Here is a 21,824-nt window from a genome sequence, read left to right on the forward strand (position 1 = left end):
ACTCCCTTTGGGACTTCTTCAAATCTGCTATTCTGTGCCTGCATATAAAAGGATATTTTTTTACAGTAAGGAGTTTAGGAACTCACATGGTCGCATTGTCCATTTCAGTAAGCGGTGGCTGTAGGGAGACCAAATCCGAAATTGTGCGTCCACTGCACGTTGGAAAAGGATGCAGATTTGTTTGGCTTTGTTCTTAAAATACCTTTAAATGCTAGCAGCGCGATACTAAATATTTTAAACTCGGAGTTCCCGTTGACTTCAAGGATGTGCACATAAGGATGTCTCCTCATAGTGACTCGCATCGTAGGTAACGTTGCAAGTAGTCTGCTGTTTAAAACAAAAATAAAGCAACGCTAATTGATAATGTGGGACTGAAAGGAAAGGACAAGTATTCCGTGTTGATTTTTTTTAAAAAAATACAAACAGAGGTCGTCTTTTTTTGAGGTGGAGTCTTGCTTACCAATTTCCTCTGCCATGCAGGGCAAACGAATGAAAAGAAAGCTCTCCCGTGCCGTCTGCGCCACGCAGAAATCCCAAAACAAACAAATAAACAGGACTGGAAGTTCAAAACGGGGAAGAACTGCAGATAGCGCTGCAAACGCACATCTGGCATTAGTCTGGGAAGAGCCACACAAGCGCGCGCGCGCACCCTGTATAGATTAAGCGGATTTGGAAACTGTCACTGGGAAATCTGTTCATTTTCTCTAATGGACTAGGAGAAGGATTGTTGTTATATTCCTCGCCCATCCCACAACAATATCCTTGCTAAACAGCACGCACGAACGCCGGGTGTCAAGGCAATATAAATGATTGGGTTTGGGGTTTTTTTGTTCAGCTAAGTAACAACTGTATCCACTACCACTATGGAGGAGGGCCATAGACCCAGGCGAAATTTATAGCGGGCCCGGAGTTGCGGTTATGATTTTGCTATGATATTACTTGGGAACAAAGTCCCATTGATTCCCTTGGAAATCTACTCTCTTGCAAGGGCGTGGGGTTTTTTTGTTTGGTTTGCTGCTTTCCCTCCCTTACTCCCACCGTCCCCACCGCACTCCCACGTCGCTGCCAATACGAAAAGAAAATGGGAAGGGGGGGTGAAGCTACTTGGATAGCCTAAAATTATGGGTTGACGTCGATCGAGATTTAATTCTCATGCTCCCCTCCACCATCTTGCGGTGGTAACGAAGCGAACCTGCTCTTCTCCTCCGTCTCAGCCAAAACAAGGACTCCAGCTATTTTTCATATGTTTCCTTCGAGAGGAAGACTTATCTTTTACCATAATGAGACCACTTTGCCATTGAGAGGGAGGGGCGCTTTCTTTTTTGGGGGTGGGGGGAATAAATAAATAAATAAATAAATAAATAAATAAATAAATAAAGCCTCTTTATTCACCCACTAGCCACCCACTTTCTCCTCTCTCTCTCTTTAAATTTCCTCCCTTTCCCTTCCCTTCCCCTCTCCTCCACCACCCTCCAGCCCTTTTTCCTTGTCGCGATATTACCTTATCGGTTCAATGTATGTAAAGACCACCCACCCACTCCCCTCTTTAACCTCCGAATCCCTGGCAGATCTCCTGTGCGCAATTAGGCCCGTTCTGGGACCTCCGACGGACAACCTGTGATATGAGAATGTCTATAATCCAGCCCTCCACAGAAGACAGGCTGCTCAAGACTTTGCAGGATCTCCCCTCATTTCCGCTCTTATTAATTTCAGGCGCTCTGATCTATGCACCCCATCCCTCCCACCTCCTCCTTTATTTAAAGATTATACGATTAAGACAAGAAAATCTAAACCCTCCTTTCCCTTATCCTCTCCCCCCACCCATTCTCCCCCTCTCCTTACCGAGCGAACTTCATTGTTTTCTGGAGGAAACCGTAATGTTGAGACATTAAACCCTAATTGGGCTTTTCTTTATGACGTTTAATTTCCTCCATCGCAGACGTGTTTGCATCTTGCTGAAAGAGGAGTTGTTTGAAGTCTGCAATCCCGGAGGGGGGGGAGAGGGAGGGAAAAAAAACTTTCCGAGCAGCAGTCGTCATGCGGACTTCTGGTCTCATTCCCACATAGTCTCACCCTCCACGCACCCCCACAGCCTTCCTCTTGATCGTTGCATTCAGATAGCCCCCCTCCCTCAAAATAAGAATGGTGATGTAAAAGAGAGGGGGAAATAGGCCGGGGGGTGTTTAAAAAGAGAGACAGAGACCCATATGTTTACTTGGGTAAGAAATGCGATGGCCATTTAGCTCTGTTGTGACAAATCCATGAAAATGGAGGACCGCCGTATACCATATAAGGTAGGATGCTAACTTGACCTTCACTTTGTAATGGCGGCCCCCGCCCACCCAGACAGACTGTTGTAAACAGAAGTCATCCGACCAAAAAAAAAAAAGAAAAAAAGATTAGCACCGGGCAGACAAGGTCTCGCAGAATTGCTAACACATTTGCTGGTTTTTAAGCTGCGGCAAACGAGGTACAATATTCTCTGAACTACAGTAGGGGACGGAGTGGGGGTGGGGGATGGAGGAGGAAGAAGAAGGGGGGGCGGGCCTCATCATTGGAGATCAACAAAGGTCTCCCCAGATCTTTAGTTTGCTGTATTAAATGGTTGTTAAGAGGGGGTCTTCCAACGCCGGACTTCGTATAGATTACAGCGTCCGGAGCTGTTGTTGAATGTGGCCTTGAGGTAGAGGGTGGCTGGGTGACTGGGTGGGGGGGTGACCGGCGCTTCTCTTAATGAATTTATCTGTCCATATTCTTAAAAAAACAGCAATTCTTCATTATGACGACGAGACGGACGATTTACGAATTCACTCTAATTTTAATGCAGGAGGTCATTCAGAAAATCGCCTCTGCGTTTATTTAAATCTATAGAATGTTTTGTTTACGTCAATCTGAAATGGAAAGTGTAAAAAGAAAGCGCGAGTAGCCTTTCTTCTTTCCTTTTTAAGGAAAGCAACGAGAGTCTCCTGACTCGCCATTTCCGCAGCAGCCAAATCACAACAGTGGCAAAAAGTTTGTCAGAGTGCAGAAAATAGGTTTAGTTTCGCTTTTCGAAATGCTGTGTTTGGGCCCAGGAAAACGCTCAGTCCGTGATTGTCAGTGCGGGGAGTTCAGCCTTGTATGGTGGTGGCGGCTGTTTGCGGGGAGGGGGGGAGGGAGGAGGAATCGAGACTGTACCTGATCAAACAATATAATTTATTTAACATACTTTTTTGCTTGTCAGTTACCTAGACATAATGGAGCGCTATCGATAGACGGGTCATGGATCCCGATCCACTGCACGTATTAGGCGATCGTCTCCATTTAAGTCATTTTATCCCCCTTTAAACCAACCGAGTAATAATGGCCACCAAGTTATTGCATCTTTCACAAACTCGGAACTTTTAAAATCAGCGCCGCATACTTCACTGATGCAACGCCGCCAGTCGTTTATATAGATGAGTAACTAGGAAAGGCACGACCAAAGACCAATTAATTTCAATGAGGAAGAATTAAGCACGTGCTTAATCGACAACAAGGGGACTTACAAGCGCTCCACTTTGACTGGATCCTGCCCTTTCAGGAATACAGAGGAGGCAGTAAACTATAGTTATTGTTAGGCTGATATTGTATCACTACATTCTGACGCAGATAACTGGCATAGCAAGCAGAGCATGTTTGCTTGTTTGTATGTTTATTTGTGTGTGTGCGCGCGCGGAGAAACACAACATTCTAATCAGACTCGTCATAAGCATGAAAAAGGGTGAACGTGTTCAAGTCTCTGTCGGCAAACACAACCATCTATTGCCCACTCTTGGCGGGCTAATCGTCGCCTTCATTTCAAAGCTGCCCTCTCCCTTTGATTTTAGCAGCAGCTACTGGGAGGTGTGTTTTGTGGGTGTTTAAAGCCCTTCGTTTGGTGGCCCTACGTGTACCTCTGAGACGGAGTACATGCGTTCTCCTTTGTCATTTACATCCAGAGCTCTGGATTTGTTCCTTTGAATATTTATTCCTTTATTCCTGTGGCTGCTTTGTATGGCCCCTCACTGGCCCAAAATTTGCACTACCACGCAAACGCATGCAGGATATGTGCAAATATTTTGCCCCCACTCAGTCAGGAATTCTCGAGGGACACAAGGGATGCCGGCAGCAGGACTTTGCTGATTGTGCAACCTTTAAAGGACAATTCGGTGGAACTCCCTCTTCAACTGCAGTAAATGGCAGAGCTCTCGCAGATTTTGATGGTGAGTCTTGGAAGGCGCTAGCTGTTCGTTATTAGGACTCCCTCCTACCCCACCCTATTTCATATAATAATACTAATGATTCTTTCTTTCTCAAAACCTCACACAGCCTCATAATAGATTAATAGTTCTTCATCACAATGAGATGAATTTTCACATGCCCTTTAATTATCATCTCATCTCCAGCGAACACTGGTTTTGGAGAAGGTAAAGGGGGGTATTGGATACAACTACAAAGATGCCCCCCCCCCTTGGGAAGATTAATGTTGGCTGTGATTCTTAAAAGATCTTCAGATATAGCCCAGGCTACTTGCATAACAACAATCAACTACCACAAGGCCTTCATCACATCACTTTATTAAAGGGGGAAAGTATTTTTAGCCTGTCTGTTTCAGACCCAGCCAACCATAAACAAAGATTCTTAAATGCAAATGCGGTCTTATTTGGGTTCCAGAAAGGCAAATGAGATTTCTAACTTTTGGGCATGCCATAAAAGGAGAGTTTTTAAAGCCACCTTCACTCTTAATTATGGGAAAGCCCTAGCGTTTCCAAATATAGGAAAACGACTCAGTCCAAGTTAAGCGTCAACTTGCTTCTGAGTAAAACTGGATAGGATCCGGCTGCAAAATTTATCGCTTTCAAGTGGGAGAGATTTAAACACCTGCTTTGAGGCTGCAGTTATAGGCAGACACATTTACTTGGGAATAAGTAAATAGGGGTAGGATGAGGGAGCATATCTCTCTGAACTCTATAGCCCTTAACTCAAGCTAGAATGTGTGCACATTTCCTTTCAAATTAAGGTTATTGGGAGATACACGTAGACATAACCTCATGTTGTTGTTAGTTTGTTTGTTGGTTGGTTGGTTGGTAAGTGAGTGGTTTTCTTTAATTGATTCATCAACTCTGCTGGTTAACATAATCTCGCAGAAACAAAGCCTGGCTGTAAGAAATTCTAAGCAAACTCTTATGGCTCCTGCAAGGAATACAAATGTATCCATCTTTGTATCTTTCCTATCCTTTTCATCTTTATTATCACTCTTGTTAACAACACCAGCGAGGCTTGATACATATATCTCGTTTAAATGCAGTCAACCATGCAGCCACTGCAGTTGGTTGCTACAGACATATTAATTAATTTATTCTCTCAACAGTAAAATATTGCTGTGTCTCCTTGCTACCAACCAAGTCATATAAAAATCAGGGTTTATTTTTTTACCCCCTCTGCAGTTCATTAGGCTTTACCTATAAGTTTCCATTTGAAATGATTTGCTTTAAAACTAATTACTCGTATTCTATTTCATTTCCCAATCCCGGAGTGTAAGATGGATTCAAAGGTGGCGTGGGTGGCATATGTTGGTAAACATTGCTAATTATTCCCACTCTGTCTTGATTGTGTATTTATGAACCCACCCATATAAAAGGGGGAGAAAATACTCAGTAAAAGGTGCGCTGGCATATTGATGATAATGGCACATGTTACTTAAAAGAGTGCAGTGTCGCTAGGGACAGTGTAAGATGATAATGTATCAGCCGAGATTTTGTTTAGCAGATTTCCACTTTGAGAATAAAATATTGGACTCACTCGCAGCGCATTCCAATACACACCTACTCAGAAGTGAGCCTCTTTGAGGTTAGGCAACGTGGTGCCCTCCAGGTGTGGTGGACTGCCAAAGCCTATCAGTCCAAGGCAGCATGTCCAATGGTCAGGGATGATGGGAGGTGGAGTCCAACATCTGCAGAACACCACAGTAGACTATTCATGGTGTATATAGGACTGCAGTCTCAGAGTGAGGAAGAAGAGAATGAGGACCAGAACTGCACACTGGGATGACAACAGAAGGCCCAAGCATAGGCTAGCCCTGCACAATGTCTACAGTGCTCCAGGTGTATTCAGAAAAGACTGTTTTGGGGCCATGGCTTCTAGGGAATTTCAGGGACCTCTGTTTGCCTAATCCAGGGGTAGGCAACCTAAGGCCCAGGGGCCAGATGCGGCCCAATCGCCTTCTCAATCTGGCTCGCGGATGGTCCAGGAATCCGTGTGTTTTTACATGAGTAGAATGTGTCCTTTTATTTAAAATGCATCTATGGGTTATTTGTGGGGCATAGGAATTCGTTCATTTTTTCCCTCCAAAATATAGTCTGGCCCCCGCATGGTCTGAGGGACGGTGAACAGGCCCATGGCTGAAAAAGGTTGCTGACCTCCTGGCCCTAATCTCTGAGTAAATGCTGGCACATAGCTTCAATTGCAATCTCACTTCCAAACAAGTGGGCAGGGCAGACCACTTGCCAGGGGAGCTAGTTGATGGTTACACCTCCTGGGCTGATACACTTCCTTAATCCCAATGGCAAGGATTTGATCCTCTGTGTTTGCATTTGCTGAAGAGAGGTATGCCCACATCAGTGCTGTTAAGGTATTTATTTACCCCTCCAGGGATATCTCTTCTGGTGTGGCTGAGGACTAGTATTGAAATAAAATCAGAAATGAGGGGAAAGTAGATGTTGCTTTCATTAAGCAGCATCTAAGAGTCCTCTCTGATGTGGTTTTAAGCTCTTCTGATGTGTTAGCCCTCTCAAATGGAAAACAATGGGACTTAAAGTGTGTTTAACTCTGACTGGATAGGATCTATCATTATCATAATGAAGAATCCAAGAAAAGGTAACCACTTTAAAGTCCTGTTGATTACAGTAGGGTAATCAGAGTTAAACACCTGATTAACTCAAAGAGCTTTTAATTTTGAGTAGATCGTGCCCGTTTGTATAACTAACTCTACTACTCCCACATTGCACCTATATGATAGCGTACCTAGGGTGCCATTAATATAGGGTGCTATATTAATATTTACATAATGTTATGTAAGTATTCATTTTTAAGCTTCCCGTTTAAAAAGGTTGGAGAGATTAATAATGAGGGCTATAATATTTCCTCCGGAACACGCCTGGCCCCAATCTTCTGGTCGCCCTTTGCTATTCGGTGTCCCGAAAGAAGATGCATTCGTAACAAAGCCTATCCTTTTTCGAAAATAGACACAGTTTGTACGTGGCAAATGGCGCCTAGTGACATACACGAGCGAATGACCCTATATAATGGAATTTCATTTTTTTAATGCCCTTCACGACGAGATTTGTTATGTTATCTTTTTTGCTTTCTCTTCAGTCTGCGGGGTCTTTCCAAAATACCAGAAGAGCATGGGAATGTTTGCAAAACATTTTTGGCTGCAGCCGTTGACGGGATGAAAGCCAAGGCAAGGGAAGAGACAGACAGATAGCTTTGCCGCAGATCCTCCGTGAAGTCCAAGACCAAGGCTTGCTGACCCCCAAGCGAGGGACCATTTGTCAAGAGGGAAGACATCCCGTGCGCCCGGGAAACCGCGAGAAACAGTATTTCAATTGTCTTATATATGCTTCAAAATAGCACCGATTATGAATTCTCAGTAAGTAGATATGTGGCAGTCACTGCAGAGGCTAAGCTTACCGAAATATAAGATAGATACAGGGATTAGAGAGAGAGACAGACAGATGGATAAGACGGACAGACAGGAAGCGGAGGCAGGCCAACCAGTATTCCACATTTGCACATTAGCACGAGACAATGGCGTTTTAATAATTTAAAATAAAATAAAAAATTTAATCACTGGCTTGCACTTTTTTTTTTTTTAAATCCACGCTAACATTTCCCTACTTTGGTAACTTGAAGGAAATGTGTCAAATACTTGTTAGCATTGTTATCGAGATCATAAAAGCTGCCTTCTTACTTGGGAACAAGTTCCATTGGAATAACTATGCACAATGCGACATGCTGCTGCTGTTGGTGGCGGTTTAGTAAGAAGGAAAAGGACATCCTGTTAAACCGATCCTGAATTTTGGGTGGTAGTTGTGGTGGTGATGCGTGTGGAGCTTACCTGATACTGGCGAGCAAGCAAAACACATCGCTGGGGTTTTCTTGGGACTAGCATGCATCGCTTCAGATCTATAATATATAATTACTCTTTGCACCATCTTTCTGCGCTGAACAATGACTATTATGTGCATATGTTCAGCCCCAGAGGGTAAATTCTCTATTTCCCCCCGATAACACATAAAACATTTGCTCACAACCCTTTCGGTACAGAGAACACCTATAGTAAAATAATACTCATAATGATAAAGATAAAGCATTACTTGTTTTTGGATCAAGCCTATGCGCTTTTGCATATTTCCCATAATTTTGGAATAATTTGCACTGCTGAAATACAACTTAACTGGGTGTGTGCCTGTTGTTGGGGTCCCCCCCTTATTCTCTTGAAGGCAGAATTATTCCTTGCAATTCAGGAGATGGGGTTATACTTTCCGCTTCTTAATGAATTCATTTTAAAGCCATAGCTATGAAATACACCCCTATATAAAAGAAGCAGCAGCAGAAGCAGCAAGCAAGCTGAGGAACAATACGCACTTTTACTGCGAGCAACAACTTGTCCTAGCCACTCACTGGTAATAAATAAGTTTTATCTATTTGGGTGAGTGTTTAAGCGTCTTTGGAACCAAGCATTCCCTCTTCAAGGTGAACCGATCCACAATTTTCTACACAATTTATGCCTCTATATACAACCCAACTTGTTGGAGGTGATCCAGAACCCTATTCACTTCTGTGGAGCCCTTAACAGTCCTCATATGACAACCAACGTTCCGTGCACACCTCCAGTAAAAGAGGCAGAAATGATATTTTTGGTGGGTACTTCTTTCGAAGAAATGAGAGTGAAAAAAGAAAAGAGAAACCTTGTGAGTGAAATCTATATCCTTTTGAAGCCAAGGGCAAGTCTCCAATTGATTTTAATGGCGGTGAATGACAGCTCTTGAAAGCACGGTGGGGAGTGATTCAGTGAGATGGGCACCCCTAAACAGATGCACTTGAAAGAAAGTCCTACAGAGATACACCAAGGTCCTCTGCGTCCTTACACAGAAGTAACCCGCACTTAGTTGAATGCAGGTTACTCCCTAGTAAAGGGTGCATAGAGACAGTATTACTACTGCTGCTGCTAGCTCTTTTGATCACTTCAATCGCTACAACAACCTTGTACGGTAGGTCAGTGTTATTAAAGGTGAGCAAGGTGAGGTTGCCATGTTAACAGCTTGCCTAGCGCCTGCTAGGCTGTAACGCCACACAAATTTACCTGCGAGTTAATTCCATTGAACTTAATGGGGCTTACTTCTGGGTAGGCATGTAGAGAATTGAACTCTTAAGGGCCGCAGCGAGGTTTGTACCAGGGACTAGCCCTCAGCGAAACTTGCTTCCAGATAAGCACCTTAGGCTCGAATTATTGCAAGGAAAAGAACGCACCTAGAGTTTTCTGTGCTAGGGGAATCAAGAGTTACCTATCTATACCTCGAGACATCCATAGTCGCCATTATTAGCATTTAAATGAATTTGTGCCGGATTCTTAAGGGGAACAGTGTGAATATTAGACGAGCCGGTGAATGTTTAAAGGATCAGGGCCCCGTTGTCTTGCAACTTCCCATAGATCTCAATTACTCTTGATGTATCATAGAAATAGTTTCCCTTGAAATGGATATTACATCCTAAAAGCTTATGGGCTCATATCCAGCCCAGGTACTGAACTATATCGAGTTCCCAATGTAGGATGTTCACCTACAAAGGCACTATAGCCCTATGAACAAAGAAGCAGCGTTTTATATCATTCGTGTCATTAAATTTTAACTCATAGCCCGCTGTTATAATTTCTTCCTGGACTTTATGAAGGATTTCCTATTAATTTCGCGCGCGTGCAAACACAAACACACACACACCCGCTGCTCCACCCAGCATTTTAAATGCGTGCGATGGGGTCAGAGCTGAATTCAATCGGATGCTGTTGCCGACAAATAAGAGGAGGCTGACCAAACCTAGTATGTTCACCTTTTAAATAATATTATGCACACACAATATACAAATCAATGCATCCCCCATGATCCTTCTCTGCTACCGATACGTGTGCGAGTGTCGTTTGGTCACAATTGCAGCTCCTGCACACCACAAGCCAAGCAAGCCTCTCTGGCGCGTCAATATTGTGTATGTTCAGAAGGGGGCGTCGCGGGTTGGGGGGAGGAGAGAGGAGTTAGCAAACTACATCACCGATCTCTAACAATTGCCTTCGCGCAATCTCTTTCTTTCCTTAATGCACCTATACCGTAAGAACACAGGACCTCTTTGCAAGGAAGTGCCTTCTTCTAATAACAGGACTAAAGAAAGCGGAGAGAATAGACTGGCATAAGCTCACACCTATCCTATTCCCACTTATTAAGAGCCGAAGGAGCAAAGGATTCTACATGGGGGTGAGCAGTTCTTGATCCGCTTTTTGGAGATGGTCTCTCCCTCCTCCCCTTCACAATCCACTTATTGATCTTTTAAAAGGTTTTTGGCGTGCGTGCGCCTGCCGGTGTGTGTATTAATGCATTGCTCCAGCCGCCACTAAACTTTATGGTTGAACCGAAGACCTGAAAGGTGGATAAAGCCATTACATGTAAATCTTCCTTTCCAGAGGAAGATTCTATCTCTCTCTCTCTCGCTCTCTCCATACATACATACACCCCCATCCCCTACCACTCATACAACCTACACAATTCATGAAATTTAAATCGACTCTGTGGAATCGCTGCAATAAAGGCACCTGGCTGGATATTCAGAAGAGAGAATAAAACACGAAGCCAACGGGAGGAATTAAATATGGGCTTATTGAAGAAGATCGAATCCAAGGCTCGTGAGGGTTCTTGTGTTTTGTTTTGGAGGTGGGGTATTTGTTTTGTTTTTGTTTATATTACAAGAGTTGCAGGTTTAAATTAAAGTGTCTCTTAATTTTTAAAAAAAACCATCCATGTCATTTTAAATAAATAAATATCTTCCCCCTTTAATCTAGGGGAACTTTGTCTTGGCCTCAGTTGCTCCTGAAAGGGGACAAAAAGAAATATACTGGTGACATTTCTCTTTCCCAGAGAACAAAATATCAGTAATGATTCCGTTTATAAGCAAGGCCATCAGGAGACCCCCCCCCAAAAAACCCCTTATATTCGCATTAAACGTTAACATCCCAGATTCATTTACTCTCTTATCTTCTTGGATTTTTTTTAAATTATAGGTATCATTGTGCTCCGAGGCATCCCTTACTTTACAACCTATTTTATATATCCACTTAATTATTTTTTTAAGGGAAACATGATCTATATACCTCCAAATGTTTCATTGGCTTATTTCTGTGTGCGTGTTACTTTTTTACTAAGCTTGCTCGGTCCTCCAACAGTCGATAGTAAATCACCAACCAGAGGTTTGAAACATTTTATTTATTATCAGAAATCACATAATAATACATTCAATTTTTTATTATTATTATTATCATTATTATTATTATCATCATCATCATTATTATTGTGAAACAACTTTTTACATGACTATATAAAGCCGGGGAAACGTGCTATGGACAGACATTTGCATAGGCCCTACATATAATAGCTTGAGGTAAGAAACATTACATATGGACTATATTGCCAACGATGCATATTTAACAACAGCAGGAAACTAGACTAGAGAATAACAAGCGAAGGACCGAGCCACAGACACCGGGAACTAACACAAGACGAACAGAATTCACACGGAATAATAATACTTCAATGCAATCTGAACGAAAATATTGCATATATTTCAACTTCTTCATTTTCAAATTTTAAATTATCACTCCCCCTCCCTTTAAAAAAATCGTTGAAGTGGAAGCTGAGAATCGCCTGTTATGTGCAGTTACACACCAAGGTGACCATTCTCAGGACTCAAGATTCTTGCTGGTGGGTTGTGTATTGTATTTCTAAGCGTAAAACTCCTTCGCTGTAGATAGAAAGCGGTCTGGGCGCGTGAAATATTAACATCAAGACAGTCTCTCGGTCTCTTTCTCTCTGTCTGTCGCCTGCCACAATCTAAACCGAACGCTGCGTTATAACATTGCCCCGTAAACGCTCAAAACCCTGGTAAGCCAACCGCCAACCCCTTCCAAAACGCAACCTTTTGCCAGCGAGTAACATGTCATCTCTTCAAGAGGAAGCGATGGTAGCAAACCAAGTACAATACTGAAAAGTCTGATTCCTCCTGCATGTTCCTCCTTTAACGCACAGACACAAGACTTCCCTTCTAGATTTATGCAACACACCCCATGACATTTCAGTTGGCTGAAAGTCGTTATTTTGACCGAAAATGCTGCTTCTTTCTTATTAATATTATTGAGAAAACTGGGACAAAATGGATGATGACAGCGCTACCGGCTTAAGCGGTTTCAAGGGACTGCTCTGCCCAAAGGAGGCAAAGCACAGGCTGGACACAACGGGAATGGCGTTAGACTGAAGCCTACAGTTTTCAGTTCTTCAAGGTACCTTTTTGGAGAAATAGGTAGTCGTCCTCCACATTTAGCCGCCTAACAACACAGACACCCACATGTGCTCTGTTCATTGCACATAACTGGGGGAAAAATATATGGATGTCTCTCACACACGCGCCCCCCCCTAATCTATTGCACATATTGTGACTGGGTACCTATTAGATTCAAAGCCACTCACAGGCAGAGGGTGCCTCTTCTTTTACAAAGGTTAGAGTTTGTAAAGGGGAGTGGTGATATACCAAAAGGGTGATACTGGGATGGGGGACCTCTCAAAACTCTGGATATTGGGGGGGGCAGGAGGAAGGCGGAATAAAGACAAGGAACGATGGCACAGCCAAGGGAAGCAGACCTAAATAAAAGGCTTGCAAGGGCGGAGAATGAGCAGGGCGGGGGACACACAGAGGCATTTTAAGGACTAGACGGCATCCTTTGCAGCTCGTAAAGGCAAAGCATTCCTGCCACCGGCCATGACCATGAACGCCGGGACGGGGAGCCACGTGGTGACAATTGAGTCTGGCCCAGGAAAACGTTGCCTTTGTCATAAAATTAATCCCCTCCGATATAAAAACGAATGAAGCAAAGCCTGTCGTAGCAAAACTCGCCGCTTAGACCGTCTTGACCCCCCTCACCCTACTTTGCTGTTGTGGCTCATTTGTCTCTTCGTCCAGTTCCCGGCCGCTCCCCCCCCCCCGCCGCCCCGCGACATTTTTTTTTTAAAGTATGCAATTAAGAAACCAGCAGAACAGAACGAGAATAGGTTCCTGGACCCCGATGGAATAAGTACCAGGAATATCAAGGGAACTTATTCCCAAGTCAATCATTTAACGGGCTGAGAGGGAGAGAGATTCCTGTCGGGTTACTTCCACGGTTGCAGCAACCCTTGTCTTCCGCCTCCCCGCGCGCCTTCCTCCCCGCATTGAGTGGGAATTTAAGGAATGGGAGTTTAAGCAATGCCCAAGCCTGGCAGAGCTATTAGGAAATCTAATGGATGTCTGAGGCAGGAGCTGACCGGAAAGGCAACCCGCTCTGCGCTTCCCCTTGCCTGCTCTGGGACTGTTCTACACCGGGGAAAGTACAAAGGGGAACCGGCGGTGCGGGTGGGAGTTAGACGGATGAATGAATGCGTTGGGCAGAAATTACCGTATATCCCCCAAAGCAGAATGCGTGTGTTTGTGTGGCTGTAGTGGGGGGGGGGGGATAAGGCGACACACCCCATAAATGTTCACAGTCATCAGCTGCTGCCTATGAAAAATCAGGAATGAAAATAAGTGTGTGTGTATGTGTGTGTGTGAGAGAGAGAGAGAGAACACACACACAGGCACACACACACACGGGAGAGAGAGATAGAATTCTTGATTCTTAAGGGACAACTGCCGTGATTAAAAATAAAAATCTAACTAAATATGAGGAAGATTAAAAGAGGGGAGGGGTGGTGGAGGTAGAGGAGAAACATCTCATTCATTTCGAAAATAGCCACCATTAAAGAAAACGTTTTTAATGCCAGAAGAGAACTCTCTATCTTAGAAGGAGGGAAGCTATTAATAGCTTAATTAGCTCCAAGGGGCTGCCACTATAGTTAATGTATAAAAGGGGGCATCTCCCCACCGCCCCTCGCCACCATCTTGATCATCAATAAACACAGTAGCATAATAAGCGGGACGAGGTCTCCTTCAGTGGAGCTATTATCAAAACACAATTTGAAATTATTGTTAGCGTTCTGTTCCGCTTATGGGGTGGTGGACAGAGGAGACCCATGCAGGCGGCGCGGCTGGACTAGGAACGCGAGAGGTACCACGCAATTCTACACAGGTCTACTCTGAAGTAAGCCCCTCTGCTAAACCCCAGCATGCCAAGGAGTATAGGGTTGCAGCTGTAGCCTCTGAAAAGGTTGCATTTTTATAATATCCTAACAAGACAAATCATTCCTCACTTTATGGGGTATTGGATTAACTCGAGGTGGGTTTCTCCCCTCCCCCGCTTTTTTGGTGTTTTGCAGCCCAATCATAGGCGTTGTTTACTTGAAAGTATTCCCACTAGGTACACTGGGTCTAGGTACAGTGGGCATCCTCAGAAGCGCGCGCGTGGGCACCGCCTGCCATTGGAAAAGCCTTGGGAGTAGATGTCTACAAAATTCCATCCTCAGCTCGACTTTCCCCCAGAAGAGCATCCGAGTAAAGCACCCATATATTTCCCACCCGCCAAGCACGGGGGACAGCCAGCTGAACCTCGAAGTTCCACATATTGGACACCCCTATTATTATCGAGATCGATACGCTGCAAACCTCTATCTAGGTACTGAACTTTTTTCCGCCCAGTGTGCCCTGAAAATAAACCCTGGCAAACATAAAACACTGGCTCGCCATTCTCCATCAGAATGGTTACGGTTGATTTAAGGTGAATGCCACAACCACTTAAGCTTTTACTCCAGAGAATGAAAAATCCCAACACACTAAACCGAGATATATATAGGACAGTGACTTTGCTTCCTGGGATGCTCTCTTGCTGAGGACCGGGTTACCGACCAAACAAAGCCAAGGCCAAGGCAATGGAGACCCTCCCTCACTCTGCCCCACACAAAACAGGGAACCCTGTTGCTTAGAGGGGAAACCCTACCTGTGAATCCTCGCACACGCGTAACAAGAGCGAGAGTGTCGGGCTCAAGACTCACATTCAGAACATACTCAACGACACTGACTGACAAATCTTGGTGAACCATACATTAGAAAAGCCACGCTGATTGATGAAGGGGGGGTTCCTTTCTGCGTATTCACATTTGGTTCTTCCCTAACAGGTCCAGAAGTGGAAGAGAAGCATCCCACCCCCTCATACTCTCTCAATCACACACTTATAACGTAGACACGCCTGCTGTTGGCTGGCTTTCTTTATCTTTTTTAAGGATACTGACTTTCGTTGGTTTGTTTTGTCTTAAAGGAAAAATAATAATAATAATCTAAACCGGCTATTCAAACCAGATCAGGTAAGAGTCCCGATACCACCAGTTGTGATGAAGAAGGCCGGAGAGTCTCTGTGGGGTTTTTTTACCCGATAGCGGACTTGTCTGAACTTTAAAAGAAGGAAAGGGCTTGCTCTCTCAGGAGGAGTCTTTTCTTTTTCATACGCCGGTTCTGGAACCAGATCTTCACCTGCTGGTCACTCAGGTTTAACCGATCTGAAAGCTCCCTCCTTCTTTGGCGAGTAATGAATTCATTGACCATAAACTCCCCTTCCAGCTCCGCTAGCTGTAGTTTAGAATAGGGTTTTCGCTTTTTCCGGGACCTTGTGTGCATCGGGTACCAGGGAGCACCTAAGAACAGCGTGATGGAAAGGAGATTTAAACACATGGAGGGGAAGAGAGAGATAGAGAAAGAAAGAAACGAAAAGAAAGAGGGGAGCGGGTAACGCTTTAAAAAAGGGAATGCGACCCCCCTCCCTTTTTGACCCACACACGGCTCGTTATTTAATAATATGAGATACACGTTTCTAATGCGCAATCCAGTAAAGATGCTTTAACTTCGAGAGAAAGGAGGATGGGTGGGAAGAAGACCTTTACATCTGCGTTTTAAATTCCAAGCTCCTGGGCTCCTGTGTCACCACGCATACCACATAAGTCATACATTGCAGGTTTTCGGAACTATTAGGATTTAAGGAAAGATCGGAGATAAAAGCTGGTTAGGGCTCTCTCTCTCTCTCTCTCTCTCTCTCTCTCTCTCTCTCTCTCTCTCACACACACACACACACACACACCCCGCTGGACTTTTATAACCGGTGGCAACTTTGGCTTATTTATCTTACAGAAAAATAAGCAACCTAAGCTAGTTCTTACAGATCCCGAACAGCCAAAAAGTACCAGCACCATCAGCTAGAATGAATGCTAGAGTGTCTCTGTGGTTACCGTGTAAGACCTCAAGGCACCAGATGGGTTGGCATGCCTTAGGTATCCAGTTTGGGAGATGTCAGATCTGAAGTTTAAGGACGAGGAAGCCTCTGTCTTCAGAGTCCCAAAGCCAGATTCTGCAGAGGGAATGAAACATCTCCAGCAGCCAGGGACGCTTCACAGCAGACGAGAACCAACTGGTCCTTGTTCCTGGAAGTGTTTGCTCACCAGAGGATCAGGCACATAACGGGAAGCTTTATGAGAGAGAGTTTGTTTGGGTTGGGTTTGTTTTTGTTTTTTTGTATTTTGGCAAATGGTGTCTCAGCATTGCGTGGAGATATATACTTTTTCTTTATAGAACCTTCCCGGTTTTGTATGGGGATGGGCTGGGGTGGCGGGAAGGCGAGAATTGGGTTTTGAAAACCAGGGTGTTTCTTTTTTTTAATGCAGAGCTTGGCACCGTCCTTAGAATGGGTTTTTACCCAGGGTGGCTAATCTCACCGGGGACAGAAAACCCGTGGAAGTTTAGCCCTCCCAGCCCTGTAGTCAGACTTCTACCAAATCTTCCAAATACAATCACACACCCTTCTACATTTCATTTCTGTTGCAAAAGCTTCACGCACCCAGTGGCAAATTGTCCTGCATGTAGCGTGCCTGTTCGGATTCGGGAGGAGGGTGGGGAGAAAGAGAGAAAGAAAGAGAGGCATGAAAATCTGTCTATCTGGGCCATCGCGATCTCTTTTATGGGATATTTACATGTTTATAGGCTTTTCTTTTAAAAGAAGCAGCACCTAATAAAGCACGAGGCATTTGAGTGCTACCCCTAGTGGCCTCGGCACAAATAGACATGCTTCAGTCCCAGCTGCTAATTTCATGGAATTTATAACAGCAAGAGTCGCGAGCAGACTTTTTCAAGCGAGAGAGAGCGCGCGCGCGCGTAAGAGAGAGAAATAGAGAGAGAGAGAGAGAACACAAAATAAGAATAAAATAAAGAAGAGGCATTGCATAAATTCGCTTTTCTTATTCGTATATATATATATATATATTTCCTGGTCGCACGTTCTTACCCCCAGCGGAAAGATTGCTTCCTTGGTTGATAGGGGAAACCATTGTGGACGGCTCGCTGGTGGCGCCCTTATTGCCTTCATTGAGTAAGGAGGAGCTGGAGTCTGACTCCAAAGACTGACAAGAGGGGGGATCGTGGGGCACCGCCTCGGGAGCCGGATAGTCAAATTTGCCGAAACTGCCGCTCATTCCATTGGGGATCCCCGATTCGAGAGGCATCAAGGCATTGTCCCTAACCCTCTCTTCCCTTTTGAGGGGAGCGTTCTCGGAGCACGCCTCCCTATAGTAGCACTTGCTCTCTTCCACTCTAGCTAGGTCGCAGGCTCGGCTGAAGGAAGGGTTAATAGACACGGGGCTGCTGAGATAGGGCTGGGGGTATCCGTTGCAAGGTTCTGAGGATGCCCAGGGCAGAGAACAGACATTGTCCCTTCTTGGGTAGGAGAGAGACGGCAAGCCGGGCAGCTGTCCTCCGGAGGCTCGGAAATTGGGGAAATAGAAGGTGTCTCCCGTATGGATGTTCACCAACGGTCCCACAAACCCAGGATTAAGGAGATTATGTTCGCCCATTTCCGCGGGCCTGACCAAGAGCTTCTAGTTTATTGCTATCTGACATTAAACATAGTTAAACCTAAAGGTCCACCCTATTGGTCCGCAGGGGTCACGTGGGCGCCAACTTGCGTTGGAGAAAGGGTGCCACCCACCTTTCGCAATTTGAGACAAAACAAAACACTAAGTTCTGCCTTTCGGTTTTTTATATGCTTTTTAAAAAAATCATAAAACATTTTATAAAATAAAACAACGGGCTTTAAGCACTGGCCTGAGAAACCCAAAGCACTGTAAAAAATAAAAAATATTAGTCCCCCCACCCTCACCTTAAAGAAATGACACGCTTCTCCCCCAGCTGCTTTTAGGGTCCCTTCAACAGCTGGCAAAATTAAGCAATTTTCTCATTAATTAGCTCCTTTATTAACTAAAACAGTTGAAATTTACAATATCTCTCAATAAATTACTATTAGATATTGTGTCATATAAAGTTTACAGGCTCTTTAAGGAGACGAATGAGTCTAACCGCAACAGGCTCATATTTACAGATGATAGGGCGAAAGAGTTTTTAAATCTCTTCAACATTTCCACCTTTAACAGGGCGGAGCGCGGGGGGCTTCTGCCTCAGCGCCGCTTCTCCCCCCCCCCCAATTCTGTTTATTTATTTATTTTTTAAAAGCAATCCGACAGCCTGGTTAGGGTGAATTTGTGTGTGTGTTTTTTCTGGGGGGTTGGTGGGTGTGCAAACATTGCCACGGCCAATTTCTGAGGGTTTAAAAAAAGGAATGATCACCCTTATGAAAATTAGATACATTAAAACAAAGGGAACTGGCGGGGGGGGGGCGTCGTTTTATCCGCTCCGCTCACCTGAAATAACAGTGAGGAGGGCGCGTTAGCGGACCTTCAATTAGTACCCACTCAAAGTGGGACGAATCGGTCCTTTCTAAAGCTCTGAGCTAGAGGAAGGAGGGAGGGAGGGGACCCCGAAAATAAGAGCTGGTTCTGTCTAGGAGAGAGACTGCTGGGGGCGTCCTCTTCAGAAATCCGATATACTGTGTCAGAGAGATCTCGCTTTGAGAAAGGAACCTTAAAAGGCAATCCCGATTTAGGAATGATCAGAACTAAGCTTCGTGGAGAACAAAGGGGAGAGAGGTTATCTTATGGGAAAGGGGGGTATATATATATTTATGGGGACTGCATCCCACCCCGCCGCCACCCCCCAAAAAAAGAAGATCGGAGGAATTTTCTCTGCTACCAACTTCCAAGACTACAGAATTCGACGACAAATTACCGTAAATACTCATGTATACGTAAAAACTGATTTGTCGGAGGTCTTGTCGAAGGCACCGAACCCTCGACACCCTACCCCATATAAGCAAACCAACATGAGGAATGGACGGCTACATACCTTTATTTTTATTTTTATTTAAACAATAGCAACCTGCCCCCTATATTGATGCTCAAAACCCCGGTGTTATTGAAATCCCTCGGAATACATTACCCGGGACTTCCTTTACATTAATGGCTACTCCCCCTTCTCCCGACACGCTCCGTACTTTAGCTCTGCCAGCTATGTAGGAAGGGGGGAAATCACGTGTTAATCAAATAAACACTTTTCTTTCCTAGTTCTATTAAAGGGCCAGCTCCCTAATACCCCAAATTTCCCTTCCAACATGCTCCTCATACACCTAGGTGTAAGTGGGCATCCTTTTCGGGCAGATACGTACCTTAATGTGAGAGCTTTGTATCCGGCTAAACACTGTTAACCCGTCCTTACTTAAGGTTAGTACATTATTATTATTATTATTTTAAAAAATTCAGGTGCAGTTCCTTGCACTTCTTTGATTTTAAATGGAGATAGTGCATATCTCTTGACGGAGTAAACCGTTTTACAGCCAGCAAGCGCATGATCGCCGCAGATCGAGTATAAATTTGGACCTCTTTTAGGGAAAAATAATAATCGTTCTTTGTTTTAATCATTCTACCTTACATTCTCCAGCAGTCTTCGTGGCTTTGTTCTCTTATCGGCACCGGAACATTAACTTTAGCCTCGCGGAGACATTTTAATCCTTCTTTCACTCGCTCTAACAGCGAGGGGAAGAGATAACAATAGTTGCAGAGGCACCGAGGTTTTCCATCCAAGAAGACCGTATCGTTTCTATATTATGAGATAACGCCCCACCCTCTCAAGAATAAAGAGAGCGAGAGAGAGAGAAACCCAGATTATTCTCGTTGGCAGCAGGTCTCGAACCATCTTAAAACCCAAGAATAAAAACCTGGTGGTATCTCTCGGTTTGGCTGCAACCGTGTCCACCGCGAGACCTTTTCAACTCTTGTTGATTTCAGTGGGCTAGAAGCCGGTTGACTCTGTCAAGACCGCAGTCCATAACGTCAGGAAAGCAGGTTCACAGGTACACAGCGTGACACGTTGATATATTTCTGGCCGGTTTAACAATGATAAAGCTTTATTAGTATTATTTTATTTGGAAACACCGCCCCTCCTCATTGCACCCTTTGCAGCGGTTCACACTGGAATAAATGATGTCGGAGGTCCAAAGGAGGCAAGGGGTGGGGGGGGGTGAGTCTCGGTGACGGTGTTTAAAGTCTCCAGGTTTCTGTGATAATCTGTTTATTGCCAGTAAGGATGCCCATTTCGGTGGGAAAATGATGATGATGATAATAATCTGACGGTTATTATTGTCTTTTCTTTTCCTTTTTTAATCCACCCGGTTTACTTGCAGCAAGAGAATGTAATTACTTTACTGCGGTCCTTAAAATAAAACATTCTAAAGACTCGACTAAGGCTTCTTCGTGAATAATTTATATTACTAATTTAGAAGAGGAAGGGGGATATATTCTTTTGGAGGGAATAGACATATCAGACTCTTTCTTGAGGGATTCAGGGATGCGTCCCCCCCCCCCCCAGGGGGACCAAGCTCCATGCATTTCTACGTCCACATCGGATTTCTTTTTTTAGAATTACTATCACATCAAATACCCTAGACCTCGCCCCCCCCGACATACAGACATTCAGCAACAGCAGTAGCTATCGAGGAAAAAAATTAATACACACAGGCCTGAAATCTACCATGAAGGCATAACGTTAGGTAGGAGAGAAATGTTTCGAAATTTCTCCCCCATCGTCTTTGGAGGCGCCTGTCTTTGATCTAAAGGCATTTTGGATATTTCTGCAGAACCAGTGGAACGCTCCTTCAATGATCCTTTGAAAATGGGGTGCCCACAGAAAGTCGAATCCGAGCCGAGATGGCGCTTGAGCCAGTTCAAGGTCACTGTCTAGTGTATTAAATGGGCTCTACATCTTATGCAAATGACTGTCTTGAAAGAACACCAGCTCTTGCCAGAGGAGAGAGAAAGGGAGACAGAGAGAAAAAAAGACCCTCACTGGGTGGGGGGACAGCTTGCTCTTCCCCGTCGACTCTTTCCAAAGCTTTGTTCCAATGTTATCTTCAGCATTCTAAGATCTGCAATAAAGTATATATATTTCTCTCTCTCTCTCTCTCTCTCTCACACACACACACACACACACACTGATTATACTCCCTATGCCCTCAACTTTTCACTTTCTTTATTTTTATATTTCTGCTTCCAGCAGCTCTTTACCACCGCCTAAGCTTCTCCCGATTAAAACCCCCGCAAGTTCATATAGTGCCATCCTATACCTGATTCCCCAAAATGTTGTTTAAAATTACATTAAAAATGGACTTAGGAAGACCT

General features: G+C 44.4%; 1 protein-coding gene and 1 long non-coding RNA gene across 2 annotated transcripts; one reads left to right on the top strand and one right to left on the bottom strand.

The window, feature by feature from the left end:
* The first annotated feature begins 2,394 nt into the window (after positions 1 to 2,394).
* Positions 2,395 to 7,869, top strand: LOC310752100. The gene is made up of 2 exons (XR_014542837.1): positions 2,395 to 2,470; positions 7,375 to 7,869. It is a non-coding gene; the product is annotated as an uncharacterized lncRNA (long non-coding RNA).
* A 3,640-nt stretch (positions 7,870 to 11,509) lies between these two features.
* On the bottom strand, positions 11,510 to 18,160 carry HOXC12 (homeobox C12). The gene is made up of 2 exons (XM_083599498.1): positions 17,549 to 18,160; positions 11,510 to 15,911 (listed from the first exon to the last, which is right to left on the bottom strand). Exons 1-2 carry the CDS (start codon positions 18,111 to 18,113, stop codon positions 15,673 to 15,675), a joined length of 804 nt encoding a protein of 267 aa, XP_083455624.1. The 5' UTR covers positions 18,114 to 18,160; the 3' UTR covers positions 11,510 to 15,672.
* Between the last annotated feature and the right edge of the window lie 3,664 nt (positions 18,161 to 21,824).

The sequence above is a fragment of the Podarcis filfolensis genome (assembly GCF_964270895.1).
Source record: "Podarcis filfolensis genome assembly, chromosome: 2".
Lineage (NCBI taxonomy): Eukaryota > Metazoa > Chordata > Lepidosauria > Squamata > Lacertidae > Podarcis > Podarcis filfolensis.

What these genes read in the sequence shown, in the direction of transcription:
- HOXC12 (XM_083599498.1), bottom strand. Translation starts at nt 18,113, where the DNA reads ATGGGCGAACATAATCTCCTTAATCCTGGGTTTGTGGGACCGTTGGTG. An exon ending in AAGCAATCTTTCCGCTGGGG is followed by an intron (nt 15,912 to 17,548) that starts GTAAGAACGTGC and finishes CGCTGTTCTTAG; the next exon opens with GTGCTCCCTGGTACCCGATG.